This window comes from Lissotriton helveticus, chromosome 3_1, assembly GCF_964261635.1.
Source record: "Lissotriton helveticus chromosome 3_1, aLisHel1.1, whole genome shotgun sequence".
NCBI classification, from domain to species: domain Eukaryota; kingdom Metazoa; phylum Chordata; class Amphibia; order Caudata; family Salamandridae; genus Lissotriton; species Lissotriton helveticus.
The window spans coordinates 1,632,468,211-1,632,486,094 of record NC_136061.1 but is presented as its reverse complement, the minus strand read 5'-3'; the positions used below and the strand labels follow the sequence as shown (position 1 = coordinate 1,632,486,094).

The window sequence follows — 17,884 nt, the reverse complement described above, 5'->3', positions numbered from 1 at the left end:
CAGAGACTTGGGATTTGGGAACGCTGAGATCCTGAAGATCCCGAACAGTAGACCACGGAAGAAAGAGTTCAAGGGAGAGGGGGAGGTTAAGAAAGATGCAACGGCGCTGGAGAAGCCAGAGTAGAGAGAGGGTGAACGGAGGAGACATGGACACGAAAGAGCAGTGACAGGAGGCTAGACGTTGACAGCTGTTGAAAGGGAGAATAGATTTGATTTATTTTTTTATTTACTTTATGCGTTTTTATATAGCGCGGACTTTACCCGAAGGTGTCAAAGCGCTTCACAATGGGAACAGTAGCGTTACATGAGGAGAAAATTACAAGTGGACGTGTTACAAAAGCAAACGTTACATTGCATGAGGCAAAGATGACAATTGTGCATGTGCCAAAAGCAAACAAAATACAAGAGGTAGCAAGCTATAAGTTACAGGAAAATTCATGCCTTTTATTTCGGGCTCAGATAATGAGTGTGTACGTGAGGCCGACTCTGCTTGGCCTGTAGGCATCTGTAGCCCTGGCGGCGGGAGTGGGTGAGGTGAGTGGAGGTGGCAGAGGGGTATGTGGACTCTGTGGAGTGAGAACCAGGTGTACCTGGAGGGCAGGACGGAATTGGGAAGGAGAGGCTAAGAGCACAAGGGGTGGGGGGTGAGGGGGGGGGCAGAGATAGAGATGCAAAGGAAGGGAAGTGCGGAGTTCGGAGCGACACAGTGCGAGGCCAGATAAAGGGAGGAGCGTTGAAGGGCGGGAAGGCAGGAGCTGTACGAGGTTGTTCTAAAAAAACAAATCTTCTGGTCGTGACGTGCGATCATTGGGGGGGGTGCAAGGGATGAGGGAACACGGCCTGGGGGAAGCTGGCTGGGGAGGGGGAGGAGAAATGCAAGGAAGTTAGGGGAGGAGAAGCCGAGAAGCCGCAGAGCGCACGCTGGGCGAAGCCCTTTGATGTGCTGTGCGGCAAATGGAGGGAGGTTGATGCGCGTTCATGTTTGAACACGTGGTTCACGTGAACTGCATGAAAACGCCAGCAAAAAGCTGGTGGTTTCATGATGTTTTTGCTACTTGAATTCTCGCTCCGCTCGATGCGCATATCGATAGGTCGCGAGACCTAAAAACTCACATAATACCAACATTTTATATCCCTATATTAAGCGTATTGTATTCTAGACAAAATGGTCATGGGATTAGCCCAAAATGTGGACTGTTAACTTCAAGTTTACTAAAAACATTTTAACTGGTTAATCAAACTACAAAAATTAAGAATTAATTTACGTGCCATTTATAAACAAAGCTGCACTGTAAACAGCAGAGGGACCAAATGCACAGCTCCTGGTATGCTCTTGTGTAAAAATACTGCATAATAAAATGACAACATAGAAAACCTAATCTACTGTCTCTTGCACAGTTACTCATGTGAATCCACTTTTTTTGGTACTGCTGTGAGTTTGACAGAAATGCTGGATACTGAAAACAAAGGGAGTGCATATTTCCAATTTTTTTTATGCTTTTAAAACGTACCTGCCCTCCAGAAGAGGCCGAATGCTTTTGTGTTGGATTTCTGTCATGTGCACAAAACCCATCTCAGTTATGCCTTTCAGGGTGTTCTCACTGACTAGATCAGCAAGAGAAGCAAATGCAGTATCTTCAAAAGCCCCTAAACATAAAATAGTTATGCATCAATTGATGTACAAACAGGAAAACCATGTCAACTCTTCACTCATCCCATTGACAAACATTTGCAAATTTCTACGAAACAGATGCAGTACTACTGTAGGCAATAGTTCCCATGAACAAAGTGATCTCCTGAGTTCACTCTGGCTAACCAATATAAATCAAGAGGCCCTCCGACTACCAGAGGTTGAAACACCTTTGAGGATATAGAGATCAATATTACTGAGCTACTCCTATGGCAAAAATTTAGTTTGCAGCCTTTAAAGAAGCAGAGGCTGAATTATGAGACCAAAGTGATTCTAACAAAGTTTCAAGGAACCCAAAACATGTTTTTAATCCTTCGATCATAAACCACTCAAAGATTACATTTTATGGAATAGCCCTTACCCGTCAACCCCAATGGCAACTTCGGGTTTTCATCATCTTGCTCTTCATGGTCATCTTCAGAATCAGCATTCTCCTCTTCAGCATTATGCTCTTCAACTGCAGAATCTGGTTTGCTAATTTTTATTCTCTTAGCTCCTGCAAATAACAAATAAGATGTAGTAGTTGATCAGTGAAAGCATCAAGTGGTCTGCAAAAGCATATACACTTGCAAAAGGCAAATAAAGGGAACTTCATAAGATAGGTGCAGATGAAGGCTATGCAAAATATAAGCAATAATATTAATTATAAATTTTTGAACCCGGAAGCAAGCTCAACACTGTCAAGCTTATGTCTGCTCTTGGTGAGGAAGGGGCAAGGATACCAAACTATGCATCCAACTTCAATGCTTTATACAAGGTTAGTGCACATAAGGTTATTAAAAATGGGATTTGAAAACTCATTCCCATGCAGTTGTAACCACTAGCACACAGTAGTCAAATTCAATCTGGTGCACCAAAACAGGTCTATAAACTTGACAGTCTAAAGGCCTTTGAAAGTGTTTGTCCAGGTAAAGAACTCATCGTTTCCATAGTATCACAAACCTGAGATTAAATACAATCTTGCAAGACTGCCCTGAGAAGGACAGAAACAGCACACAAGAAATCAAAAGCTGCAATAAAATTGGTGAGAATCAAAAAGAATAAATGCATTGTCTGCACTTGTGCAATGTCTTACAAGGACACGTGGACATGGGGTGGCGAAGTGAGCTAAAGAACAATGATGGATTCAACCCAGACCTGTGACTGTCCATCTCCTTGTGCTTGCTTTGTTCGCCCTAAGTTGACAGTGTATGCCCAGACGTGGGTCCCTTGCTCACTTTGCCAATGGATTCAAGTTAGCCTGGCTGATGAGGGGAGTTACACCAAAACAGGTCCCAGCATTCTTGTTTCCAGTCCAGGGAAGACCTGGCTTGGCAGCTCGGGCTGGACTGTTCATATGAGGAACAGGATCAAGATTAATTTGCATATGGCTGGTTCTGAACTGGGGTGGTGAAGTTAGCTAAAGAACGATGATGGATTCAAGCCAGATCTGTGACCGAGGGTCTGAAAAGTTGCAGCGCTAACGCCATCATCTCCTTGTGTTTGCTTTGTTTACCCTCAATGAGCCATTAAACCCCTTAGTTGAGGAGGAAAAGGAGATTGACTAGCCGGCATGCTTCATATTTCTTCTCTTGGGATTCAGTAGCTAGCTAAAATCTAAAAGCTGGGAACTTTATAAAAAAATCCACAAAGACAACAAGTTCTGTGTGCCTGAAATGTATTTGGCAAGACAAATACAACAGGAGACACTGCCAAAATGGAAGGTAGCTGGTAACAGACTGATTGAATTGATATTTATGAAGCGCACTAATGCCGAGGCGTCTTGGCTCTGAAATAAAGTACAGGGTAGTGCCAACATGACCGGTTAGTATTGAGAAAAAAGCTATGTTTTTATTGGCTTCCTGAAAAGTGTCCTGCTTGGTTGAAGTCCAAGTGGTATCGGAAGTGAATTCCACAATTTTGCTGCTAAGTGTGAAAAACGCTTCCATCCCCCCACCTTACTCTGTTTATCTTGGGGCAGAGCACCAATCCAGTATTTGAGGATCTAAGACGGCGTGATGGTTTGTAGCAAGGGAAGAGGGCTTGTAAGCCCATCCTCCGTGGATGGCTTTGTGGACTATACATAAAGTTGTGGACTATACATAAAGCCTTAAAGTCCACCCGTCATTTAACTGGAAGCCACTGTAATTGCTTTACGCCGGCAGATGTGGAATGGTGCTTTGGAAGATTAAGTAATACTCTTACAGCAGCGTTTTGTAAAGATTGGAGTTTGGAAATCTGGGCTACACCAGCTCCCAAGTACAAAGCATTGCAATAGTCCAACCTCAACACCACTAAAGCTCCGACCACCGTTTTCCTCAGTGAAAAAGGGTTAAAGGGTAGGTCCTTCCAAAGGACCTTCAAGGTGAAAAAGCAGGCTGAAGACACCAGATTTATCTGTGGGGCACGAGTGAGGTCTTAGTCTATAAGGACACCCATGTTTTTGGCTTTGGATGCCAGCACCGGACAAGCTCCAGCTTCACGGGGCCACCATAGTTAGATCCAGACAGGTGCTTTTGTCCCAAACTCTACAACCTCTGTTTTACCCGCGTTTAGTTTTAGAAAGAAGCTGCACCACTCCCACCCATCCCATAGACGACCCACAGGGAAAACTATTAATACGGAGTAACAGTTCACATGGGTTAGGTGGAATATTGACCAAATCTAATGGAAAGCCAAAGCTGCTAATATGCAAACAATAGACCAATTACAATAACCAAAGACTCAGCAGATGTTATTACAAAACACATACAATATAACAAGAGCAACAGTGAAGTCTTCTGAACAGAGACCAAATTAAATATTAGTCTTTTATAATTACATTTTCAAACAACCGCCCAGAAGTACAATTAAAGAAGGCTGCTGTCCTATACACAAGTTATACAGATGATTGCACAAGGTGACCTCCTCGTTTAACCGCATGCGCGCTAGCGGTTTTCCCGCTGTGCGCTGCGTTTTTTTTTGTAAGCCGCGGTACATGACTAGCTCAGCTCGTCATGAGCGTACGAGCGTCGTAACTGATGACGAGCTGAGCTCGTCATGAGCGCGGAAGGGGTTAAGGTACTGGGGTTTGGAACCAAGTAGTAAGAAATGCCATGATGCTTTCCAACACCATTATCGTCTGCGCCCTCTTTAGAAGAGCACACATCTAGCAGTGATTTGTGATTCAAGACTTTTACACTACAGTGTATATGTCATGTGTTCATGAGTTTCAAGAAACAAAATTAAAAAATGCCAATATTTTAACCGCAAGGACTTGGCACAAGAATCCAGATCCTACCATGGATACACAAAGCTAAAATGAACTTCAAATGTCAAACCTGGGACTTTCGAAAAAATACAGAAGGCTAACATCGCACAAAAGAGGATGTGGCATGGCAGAGCAATCAAGAGCAGGGTAGAAGGGACAGCTTATGTCATTAACACACCAGTGACGTGTGCGTTTGAAACCCAAAAGAGCAAGAGGCTGTTACTATTTTTTCTTTGCCTAAGAAAATATCCAAATTTTGCCTGCCTCCTTGCTGGGGCATTAGCTCTAGTCTAAGCCTACTGAACCAGATTCTCGGTGAAAGGGAGGTATTTGTTCTCAGTGGCAAGACAATTCATTAGGGATACAAACTATATACATATATTGCATACCTGAGGCAGCCAGTATCTACATGTGGTTAGACTTATTTCTTACTAATTTTGGTGCTGTTTCATGAAACTAAATAAGACTTTTCAATAAAATAATTTCAATAGGCCTGGTCTTGGCAGAGTTTTCTATTTGATATCTATTGTCAATTTGATAATAACTGGGCATCATTTGACAAACATTAAACATGGCAGATATTTAGTCAAAGAATATGACAAAATTTAGGAGGGCATTGGAACTTGCAAATTTTTTCCCAAGGGCCAAAAAGTATGGTCTGTGGCGAGACCGAGAGCCACACTAATATCAGTAGAGAAGTGCCCAGGGGTTGGGTGTGCAAGGTGGATGCAGAGGAAGCAAAGCATACACATTGTGTGGACATGGTGTAACTGAGTTATTTTGAGCGTTTCACTCCATACTGCTAGTCTCTAGAAGACTCAGATTTGACAATACTGTGGTATGCTGCACCAGAGTTGCTTTCTCTCCATCACTCCTTGGAAAAGCCTTCTCTGCTTGCTACGGTCGCCTCTGCCGAGTCAAGAGTACAATGGCAGTAATTTGATTATTGAACTGGAATGAAATAGAATCTTATGCCTCACAACCTTGTTATGCCTTTAGTCTCTGATCTGTAAGCCCCCTCAGCCCCCAACACGATTCTACTTGGATCATTTCTACAGCGTTGGCTGATCTGGAGTCAGTCACTCTGTCTCCAGCGCTGCGATCGTTTCCAGTCTCCTCTCTTCTATCTCCCATCTCAGCCCTACTTACCCCCGCCCCCTTCACCCCTCCTTTTCTCCCATGGAATCTCGTGTCTTTATCTTGGCAGGCTGCCCCACCTTCACCTCTGATTCAAGGCGCTCCTCCCCCACGTTTGTTTTGTCTGCACTTTCAGCTTTTAAGTGTTGTGTGGGACACGGCTGCTTGCACAGAGCTGGGTGAGGGATGGGCCTACAGCACAGGGCGAGGAGCTGTGTATGGAGACGTTGGTGTCCTGATGAGCAGGGTGGTAGTGCTGTGTGCAGGGGTAATGCTGCAGGGAGGAATGTGGTGCTGTGTGAAGCAAACTTTTTGTTATCATTTCGGTGGGTTCTGCTGGGTGGAACAGTAATGCTGAGGTGAGCACATCCCAGTGCTGTGAGGAGCAGTAATGCTGTTTTGAGGAGAGTGGATAGTGCTGTGTGTAACAGTTATTGTACAGGGAGCACATTGCACCATTGCTGAGCTGGGAGTGCACCGCGCAGTTCTTCCGTAAGTACGGTGTCTAGTGTCCTGTTAAGCCTTCATGCTGTAGTTCCAATGGTACATGCTGGCCGTGTTCCGAGTTGCTATTTTTCAACTTAATGCAGGTAAGTGTCCGTTCCCGCCCCCCCTCCCACTTTCCGTGAGCCCGTTCCCGCCCCCCTCCCACTTTCTGTGTGCCCGTTCCCGCCCCCCCTCCCGCTGTCCGTGTGCCCGTTCCCGCCCCCCCCCACCCCCCTCCCGCTGTCCCTGTCTCCGGCCCCACTTGTTTACCAAGTTCTTGGATAGAAATTGTTTCTAACGTCTGGTACCTGGAGGGCATCTTCAAACAGTAAAGGCAGCCGTGTGTACGGTAAATACCACTAAGAAATCTGGATAGAACGTTGGGAAGTATTAGAGGACTCTTGTATATATTATCTGCTTCTTTACAAGATTACGTAAGATCTGGTGTCATATTTTTATTTGACATAAGTGTGGCTCTGTGTGTAGCTCTGTGTGTGTGTGTGGGGGGCGGGCTCTGTGTGTGTGGGGGGCGGGCTCCGTGTGTGTGTAGGTGTCGGTCTGTGTGTGTGTGTAGGTGTGGGTCTGTGTGTGGCATTTGCGAGAGATTAAGCTATTGGCATTGTAAATGACAATGCCATTTATTTATCCGTTTTCAAAACCAACACATAAATGACAATTTTGTCATTTACAATGCCAATAGCTCTAACTTTTGCAAAGGCGAAATCGTTGCATTGTAAATGCTTGTTATTAATCTCAGCAATCCCTTGTGTGCTCTTGGGTAATGATCTTGACAACACTTCTCTGTTCCTTTTTTCTCCTCCCAAACAAATATAGGAAAAATTAAATGAAATATACACCAATAGTAAATAGGTGATAGAATAACAGGACAGTAACCCAACAATAATTTCATTTTACCCATGGAGCAAAGCACACCCAGTTTCATAATCCCCACACTAAAATATGGTGAGAGAAAGTTATGATACTTTAAACAAGTAGTCCTGCACGATCGTGCTGGTACTCCTGCTTCACCAAATTATTTGAGGATAGTCAAATCGTATCCTTCCTATGCTTCGGTCCCATTAATTTTCATCATGAGAGAGGTAGGCGAGCCGTCCGAGGCCTTCAGTCAAGAGCGAACCAGATGCCGGGCTCTGCTCGAGGTGCTCTTGGATACTCAAACCCAAACAGGTTGAGCCTTAAAGTAGATTCTGTCTGCCATCCACGCACCAACCTCATGCCCCAAGTATTAAGGGCAAAGCATTACATGTTTGCATTAAACAAGAGTGGAAAGTGATACCAGTCTACTGGTTAAATTGCACACTGTAAAACTATAAAGCCTGTGATTAATCCCAGCTTTCTCATTTGACCAAGTCGAGTGACCCTATGTTATTGTTTTAGTACACTTTGCTGCCTTTTTTATGACTATGTATGAGAGCTCCATGAAATACACGAGTTAAGGATTAGAGTAGTACAAAACCTTCTCTACTGTTAGATTTAACAAGCTATAATAGTGTCCCATGTACAACAGCAACCTAGGGGGATCAAGAGGATGCATGTGCCAGCTGACTTGGTCCACTAATGGTATTTTTGGCAGGGACAGACACAAATGTTTAAGTTCATGTTTGAAAACAATCACTTAATAAATGCCTCTTAATGCAGTGCTATAATCTGATACACTATTATCTGAAGCATGTTTTAGGAACCCACCCGCTCGGCCCCCACTTGACTATCACCATGAACATTTCCAGGAAGGAGCCAAGGTGCACGAGACTTATTCATTTATTTTTTTCTAGTCAAGTTCTGTTAAGATGCGTCAGAAGACACCAAAGTTATAAGGAAACAAAAAAAATGCTTCTCCTATGGAAACATGATCCTAACTATAACTACTAAGGGGCAAGCGTCACTGGGCAATATTTTTTAGGTTTCGCCTATTATCATTCGCTTGCGAATGTAATAGGCGAAAATTCAAGGGCTTGATCCGACTCGTGAAACCACTGGCGTTTCTTCACAGTGCATGCGAGTCAGTCACCACGTGACCACACAAGCACGGGCATCTCCCTCCCCACATCAAAGGCATCAGCTTCCCTCCCACCGGCCTCTGCAAAGTTCTCCTCCCCTAATTAATCACTTCACGTTTCACGGCCGCAGGCCATGACTCGACAGTCCTGCCGTGCTTTAACTCCCTCCCCCTCCCTCACCAAAGAGCACGTATTTGTATTCTTTATTAGGGCTCGCCCTTTCCTATTACGTAACATAACGTTTGTGCTGTGTGAAACGGGGTGGCAAAGCATGACGCCAGTAAATGTTTGTGTGAGAAGCTTGTCCCCAGCTTCAGCAAAGACAACGTGAAGGCCGAACAAACGCAATTCATCTGCTCGCCAGTAGCGACATAACAAACCAGTTTATTAATGTTTTCACCACCTTAATGCATACATTTAGCATTACTTTGTATGTTTCTTGTTGATGCATGTGAGCAGAGTGACATTTCTTGTGCATGTGATCATATATGCAATTTTTGCTGTATCTAAATAATGTTCCATTTCTGGTGCCAGTGAGTAAGGTAGCTCTTCTGTTGCAAGTGAGCCCCTCTCCCCCTCCCATCTTCCCTCTCTCCTCAACCTCAAACTCCCCTCCTCCCTCTCTTCCCACTCACCCCTCACTCTCTCCCCTTTATCCCCTCCTCTCTCACCACTCTCCCCTCCCTCTCTCAAATCCCACTCCTCACTCACTCCTCTCCTCACCCACCCCTCTCCTCTCCACCACTCACCACTACACTCCCTCTCCAATCCCTCTCTCTCTCTCCTCACTCACCTCTCTCTCGCCTCTCTCCCCTCTCCTCACTCACCCCTCTCCTCACTCTCTCCAGGCCTGACTCTCTCCTCAACTCTCACCACTCTCCCCTCTCACCACCACTCTCCCCTAGGCATCACTTCTCCTCCCCCTAATTACACTTCTTTCACGTCTGGATGAAAGGCCGACATGCCGTGCAGAGCTCGGACCCGGGCCTGCAGGTCACACCAAATGCCCTAATCTATTGCTTAACAGTTAACTCACCGAGCCAACCAGAAGTAAACGAGTTACCACTGGCCTTCAAAAATATTCATTTTATTTCTGGCATTTGAAACCGACGGAGCTACTTCGGCCCTCAAAAAGTAATTTACCTTCCAAACGTAATCAAGCTCTGTCTGGTCTTTACCAGCACTCAAGTTATTTCAGACTTTTATATTTTAGTAACTTATGTCCTCTGGGCGGAAAATGTTTTTGTCTGCCCTTCTTCAAAGTATTTACTTTCCTCGCTGACAGTTTACGTTTAACTATTATTTTTTTAAACTTTACGTTTTGTTTGGTCAAACTAACTATAACGAAGACCCGTTGCCACGCTGGAATTGTGATGTTCTTCCGAGAACTTATGTTCGTGTTACTATATTTTTATTAATCATTTCCACTCGAATGATTAGGGTGTTTTGGCAAATCCGAGACCAGAAGCAATATTGTGACATCAAGTTCTAATCTCATCCTCTGTGAGGATGAAATTGTGTTCTTTACGTGATCTCTAGCTGGTGAGCCTGTGGCTGTGGTTTCTTCCGCTGTAACAAAGATGTTCCTGCCATTACCCAATTTAATGAGACGTCATTTATCACCCTCGTCTGGATGAAAGGCCGACATGCCGTGCAGAGCTCGGACCAGGGCCTTCGTATTTTTCGCACTTTTTGCATTTTTGTCCTGAATTCCCAATGAAGGAGCTGGCACTAGGTGTGCCCTTCGGCAGATTGTTTTTTCAGCATTATGCCTCGACATATGCATCTCTCTGTTTTCCAGTGCCAGGCGGAACAGCTCACTCAGGGTTTGGGTGCTTCTTTAATTGAGCTGAACAGTATGAAGGGCTTCCATTTGCTACCACTGTTGCCACAAAAGTGCTTCCATTTGCTACCACTGTTGCCACACTCATTGAACTCGCCAGGCAGCCCACCCCCTCCCTCCCGCCCTCTCCAGCGTGCGCCGCGCTCTCCCTTGGTTGCCACACGCATTCAACTCACCAGGCAGCCCACCCCCCTTCCTCTCCATATGGGTGTTAGCGTTTTCTTTGATCTCCGCCGCACGTTCACACAGGCTCCTCTCTGCCCACGCATCTCTCCTCTTCAGTAAACAAGCACTGGCGTTGCCAATAGGTCTCGCAGTAGGAAAGTTGGAGCTATTGGTTTTGTAAATGACATTTTATATTTATATATCGTTATTGGCATTGTCAATAACAATCTATAAATATAAAATGTCATTTACAAAACCAATAGCTCCAACTTTCCAAATGCGAAACCTATTGGCAACGCCAGTGCTTGTTTATATATACACACAGTTTATCAGGGAAATGAAGGATAACTATCTTTTTTTTTGTTTGTTTCATTTTACATAAAGCAGGACGTGCAGTCTTGCATGTACCATAAGCAACATGTATAAGTTGTGCCCAAGCACACAAACTAAGGATAACTCACTTCTAAGGACCATTTATCTGAAAGCTAAAAAAGCATATTTAGGGCAGATACATTGCAAGGGAACAATAACTGACCAGAATTCAAGAACATACCATTTTCATCAACATTAGATGAATCTTTTCTCTTTTTCTTTTTTTTCTTTGGCAGGATTTCTGTGGAATGATCTATGTCCTCCATATTATGTTCCGGCGCACCAGTCTCCATTTCTTTGCCTTTTTGTGATGTAATCTCAGTTTCTTCAACAGATTTAACTTCATCTTCTGCTGCTCCATTAGTTATTGTATTCTCTAAAACAGAATAGATGTGGCACAACACAAAGTGATCAATTGGGTACAGTCTTGGGAACAAACAAAGCAAGGCAATTCCATAGTAATACACCCAAATCTTGCAATTACCACTATAGACAAGGTGACTCCACCCTCTTGCCTGCACACTGCTTGTTGAGATTGCAGTGAGGGATTCTTATATGGTTGGTTCATTGCGAACAACGATGGGCAATTGAGCACTAAACCAGAACATAATAGCTATCGCCTGGAAACAGAGACAGAACACCTGCAAATCAAGGCATGTACTCAACATCTTCAGAACAATCTCATTTGTTTCAAATTACCTTAAAAATAATTATACCAAAATGTTAATTGAATATTATCATGTACTTAAAATTGGACATTCATCCTCTACTGGATTAAACTCTCTGCTAAGGTGGGTAGTATAATGTATGCATTTTATGTGCATGTATAGTTTTCGCCCCATACTCAATCGGCACAACCTAAACCTGTAAGCTCAATGGTCGAAAAAGGAAATATTTTAGTGAGGTCATTAGCTTAACCCCTTCGACGCTCATGACGAGCTGGGCTCGTCATGAGGTAGCCTCCTCGCACGCTCATGACGAGCCCAGCTCGTCACGTAACATGCGAATCCGCAAAATCCAGCGTACGGGCGGAAATCATGCCGCACGCATGCGGTTAACTTAGGTATGACACTTTATGCATGATCCAAGTGTCCCATTCCTGGAGTACCTGGTATTAACAGTGGGGGATGCATGTCCTTGAAAAATACATAAGTGTTTTCAGAAAGACGTTGGCAATTTTGAAGGGATTATTACATGACCCCAAATTGAAGAGTCTACCATTAAGTAAAGCACAAACTTGAGCATATACTGTTGAGTGTCCACAAATAACTAACTAGTAAGGTAAAAGGCACTGCAAAGTCGTAACAGAGGCAGTTTACTGATCCAAATGAGATTCTCCCTTACCCTTATTACTATGTGCAAAAATCTGGCAAGTTAAACTTGTGTGCAGACCGGAGATTCTTTCTGTTTCCAGACACGCTGCGGATACCTGGCCGATTTATTCTTATTACCCCTTGATTGACTCGGGTTCCTTAATTTATGACAACATGCACGTATGATAGATCCCTGATCTACTTGGATTGGCCCAGAGAGATGCCTTCTCACTCCTGCCGCTATTCGCTTGAGAGCAACGAAGCCCCACCTTTTTCCACTATTAATTAATGAGAAATCTCCCCTTCACCAATGGTCCCCCCTCACCCTACACCACAGCCCTGAGGAAGACCCCTCGCGTAAGGCTGAATTCTACCTACACAGCAATTGGGGTCGAAACATCAACTTTTGAACACTGCCAGTCCTTCTCAACAGTACTTAATTTACTTTGAATGTTCTATTATATGGCAAAACTATACATGGATTGTGAAATATCATGAATGTGTATTTGACCACCTGTTGCACAGGCATAGGAGGAATATATGTCTGAAGTAGTTGTGATTTTTTGTCACCATTTTTCCTTAAAATTTCACTTCACTACCCCACTGAAGTCACAACCTTTATCTCGCCCCCCCCCCCCCCGCCTTTTCCTTTCTACTTGGGGCACTGTTATGTTGAAAATATGCCAAAAATTTAAACATTGGCAAACAAAATTTCAGTGTGAATAAATTACACTTACCACTAGAAAACTGTGTTTACACAATTGTACCTTATTAGGATTTGTTTTTCTGTTTAACACTTTGGATGTTACAATACGGGGGCCACCTTATTATATACTGCCCAATACCCAGGTCCCAGTGATTCCGGGTTTACCCTTTTTCCTTAAACTGTATCCACATGTAGGCACACTCTATCAAACCTAGTTTCTTGAGAGCGAGGACTGCCTATGATGAAGCATGACACCTGGTGGTGTGTAAGGACAGTCCTTAACTTTTTTTGATGCCCAGCAATCTACTATCTTGGAGCTTACTGAGACGCCAGCACACAAGGAACCGCACTAGACTTGCTCCGCTCCTTCCTCGCCGGCAGAACCCAAAGGATCAGACTCCCACCCTTCGTCTCCGAACCCACAGAGATCATTTGCGGAGAACCACACTCTTCAACATCTACATGGCCCCACTCGCCACCATCGTCAGACAGCATGGACTCAGCATATTATTGTATGCCGACGACACCCAGCTCATACTCTCTCTCATGAAGGAATATGACACCACCAGAGTCAGCATCCACGAAGGAATGAAAGATGTGCATCCTGAATGAGCAGCAGCTGTATGAAGCTTAACTCGGAGAAAACTAAAGTCCTTGTTCTCGGACTCACCCCCTCAGCTTGGGACAACACCTGGTGGCCCACCGCCCTCTGCAACCCCACCCCCACCGCAACAGACCGAGCCCAGAACCTCAGCATCCTACTCTACTCCTCCCTCACCATGACCCGCCAGATCAAAGCAGTCACCGCCACCTGCTTCAACACCATCTGTATCCTTCGCAAGACCTTCAAATGGAGCCCCCCGAATCTAGAAATACAGTCATCCACGCACTCATAACAAGCAGACTGGACTACAGAAACGCTGGATTAAACAAAACCCTGCTGCGTAAACTCCAGACCATCCAGAACACTTGGGCCAGACTAGTGCTTGGCGTCAAACGACATGATCACATCACCCAACACCTGCAAGACACCCACTGGCTCCCCATCGAGAAGAGAGTAACCTTCAAGCTACTCACCCACACCTACAATTCCCTCCACAACACCGGACCCAAATACCTCAACGAAAGAGTCGCCTTCCACGTAACAAAGAGAAACCTCCGCTCCTCCGACCTTGCCCTAGCAGAAACCCCACGCATTTGCAGAACCAGAGCGGGTGGAAGAGCCTTCTCCTACGTTGAGGCAAAGGCCTGGAACGAGCTGCGGGTCAACATCAGACATTACCCCATGCTGCACACCTTTAGGAAGAGCCTCAAGACTTGGCTCTTCAGCCGACTCCGAGCTGCACACACCCCCTTCGCCCCCGCGCCTTGAGACACTCACATTTGAATAGCACGCTTCATAATTCCCTGATTGATTGCGTGCTTTGTAGGGATGCAGACACATATAAAGTGACCAATATTTCAGGGTAGCTTCTATTGTGTGTACAATTATGTATCAACATCATTCATATTTGTATGACCTTCCACATTTGTTATTCCCGGAAATAGGAGGAGACAACTGATTTGCAGAGGACAGGCAGACCATTAAAACACCCACTACAGCTCCAGAGGCTACAAGATTGGCAGACTTCAAAGATCTGTTCACCTACTTTCTCAATTAACCCCTTTTCTCCTCATCTGCATAATCATAAACCAATCCTGCCAGTCTCTCTATTTGACCTCACCGCTAACTACTCCTCAGAAAACTGTCAACCATTCATCTGTGTACAATTAAACTGACTCTTCCACCCGTTTTCTCAAAAACGCTGTAATTCTTTTTGTGTTAAATCTGCTCAGATGATGCCTCTCCTTCAACAATTAAGCAGTTTCAATCAGGTTTCAGATAACATTAACGCACAGAAATGGCACTCTCACTTATATCACGTCAAAAGTCATAACCACCTATCTACCTCTATGCAGCATTTGACACCACCAATCCAAAACTGCTTTTAACACTTGCTATACTGTAGATCAGTGAATCTTAACCTGTGGTCCGAGGACTCCTGGGGTCTGAGTGACCTACTCAGGGGATCCACAACTTTTTCACAAAATTAAATAGGTTTAAAATTAATAAATAAAAAACAATAATGTATACACAAATAAAGAAGAGAAATTGAAAAGTTTTCTATATTGGATTGTGAATTAAACAAAATATTTAAATACATTTGCTAATGTATACTTTATTTTTTGTGTATTATTTTGAGATTCAAATCATACATTTCTTAGGCTATGGGGTCCGCTTTTAATATTTACTCCGTGAGAGTTATGATTCAGTGGGGGATAACAGCAGTGAAACAGGTAAGAAACGCTGCGGACGACAAACATTTCACATTATCACTGTACTACATACCCCATCATTGTAACCACTGCTACTGTTTTCGTTTACAACCTGCCTATAACCCTTTTACAATGACACATGGAAACACTGTGCTCTTTCTGCTAGTTACCATTTTTAAGTGGCTGGTGTGCATATTTTCATCTCTCGCATAGCACTTCCAGTCATAAATTTCTGACTGTTCAAAGTCAATACAACACTGATTCACTCACAGCTTTCTCATGCTGAACTGTTCTGAAAATGTAATTAATTAATTAATTTTGTTAGCTTCACGGTCATGCCATGCCATTGGCTTTTACCTGCAGGCAACCTCACCGACTAGGAGTCTGCATCCACCCCCTCAGATGGAAACCTAACCCACCATACATTTCAATCGTAACTTGCAGTTGGAGCCATTCATGTTTACTACAGCTACTGTGGCTAGGTCCCATATGAGAAACACAAGAAAAATCCATATCACCTCTTTCAAACAAGAAGACGTTCAACCAGAATATAAACAAATTTGATTACTGTAACTAACCCCTAGCTGGTTTATCACGACCCTCAACAAAACTATAAAGTCTGGCAATATAATTCTTAAATTTCTCAGGCAACCAATACCTCCTGCTGACAAGGAGCCAGACTAAACATTGAAAACAAAATCTATCCTGAAAGGAGTACATAGCTGGGTGGCACAAGGAGCATCTAGATATTTTAACAATGGAATGAAGACGTGTGCCTCGCATTGTTAATTGGCATAAATATAGCGCCTTGGCTACATCCATCCAACAGTCACAATTGTGAAGCTTGCACGGCGATGTATACTAAAGTGGAGCACTGTGATACTGGCATTTAATTATGTACCTAGTGGTGACAATACAATATTAGCATGTAGAAACTAACAAACCGGACTACACTTTGTATTTCACAAGGACGGATCTTAAGCTTGCACATATATTATCCTTCAGTTAGCAGCAATATCAACCATGCGAGTACCACCTTAATATTACTGGCAGAAGCACAAAATGTTGCAGCTCTCCGTTAAGGAATGGAAACACCTTAAAATATACAGACAAACTGAACCATATAATAAAAGAGCAATTTTAATCATACTATATTTTCTTGCACACTGATCCACGTAGTTGATTAAGTAGTACAATGACTATCGTTTGTGCTGTTGCTAAGTTTTTAAAATGGGCTTGGTTGATTAGACTTAGAAGACTGTCCATATCAATTTAATTCTTTTTTTTAATTAATTTATGCTGACCTAACGTGTTTTATTCTTATACTAAATGTACAGTCATACTTTTTTTCGACATGCTGTTTTTATCTTTTGTACTGCTTTTATGATATGTGCATATCGAAATAAAGCATCAATCAATCAATCCGATTAAGTAGTACAATGACAACAATTTGAATTCCATCTCTTTTCACAGGACTTGAAATTGTCACTTATGTTGTGATATGCATCACAATTGACGTGTTTTCAGTAAGTCGCACAAGTTAATAGTCACTGCTTCATTCATGTTGTGCACTTGCTGTGTATTTTCGGTTTCTACTGGGTGCAGGGCTTTGTATTGTGTAAAATATAACTTGCTGCTGCAGAAGAAAAAGTGCTCCTTGAATATTTATAGTACACAAGCCACCATTCAGAGCGGTGTGAGAAATGTAAGTTTTTGAATTATATATCATGTCACCAATTTTTCAAAATATTTCCTGGGCATGGAGGGTGAGCCCTTCTCAGGAACATTTAGGGCGGGCTGGTCTGTAATGCTATCCTCCTGTCACTCCTTCCCGTCTCTCGATCCCCTTACCTCTACTCCCCTAGTCAGACTAATTTTCCTGACTCCTAGCACTTAAAATCTGCCCACCACAAATTTGCTCTATTTTAAGTCCTCTGGATCGCCCCTTTTAGGGAATCCCTAATTTCTGTCCTACCTCTTACGTTACTTTCTCAACACCATCTTCCTACTATCAAATTCTTCCCGTGTCCTACAGCTTTCCTTAACAGTTTCTGCCTTTCCTTGTACTTTCATACTCCCTCGTGGAAACACTTCCAACCTAGAGGTGGGTGTACCACTCTTCTGGCTCGAAACCAGGTTCTCAAGAGCTCTTGAAGCAAAAATTGAGCTGAACTTTTTGAAAGGCGTCTGCTCAGCTTGGCACCTCCATTCTCATGTTGTTCTCCAGTCATCCAATCATGAATCTCCTCAGCAAAGGAAGTGAGGGCCAGGGCAATGAAATATTTGCATTTTTTCATTTCCCCTACACGGGCAAGAGGGTGGTTCCAAAAGACTGACCATCTGTGCATCCAATGAAACAGTTGTAATGAGCACATCCTGGTTCCCATCATTTTGAAACGTGTCTTAAGAAAGGTAAATTAACACCCTACAGAAGACCGAGCTAATGATGATACAATGGGAATTCACAAATGTGCCTGTGACACTGTTGTGTCACAATCACAACTGTACATGCCTATTGAATTAACAGTGCTCGTAGGTGGATTACTACTGGAACGGCCCTTTTGAGAGTAGACACTGAAGCTAGGCCCATTGTCGCTGGCCTCTCACCC

At 43.6% G+C, this 17,884-nt stretch overlaps 1 protein-coding gene across 1 annotated transcript in view; it reads right to left on the bottom strand.

Annotated features, from left to right (window-relative positions):
- The window catches only part of DDX18 (DEAD-box helicase 18), a 76,378-nt gene that overhangs the window by 57,247 nt on the left and 1,247 nt on the right, over positions 1-17,884 (bottom strand). Inside the window, exons 2-4 of the mRNA XM_078682374.1 lie at positions 11,122-11,316; positions 2,052-2,186; positions 1,512-1,647 (exon numbers count right to left, since the gene is read on the bottom strand). Of these exons, the coding sequence (XP_078538500.1) occupies positions 1,512-1,647; positions 2,052-2,186; positions 11,122-11,316 (466 nt within the window). The remainder of the gene's footprint in view (positions 1-1,511; positions 1,648-2,051; positions 2,187-11,121; positions 11,317-17,884) is intronic.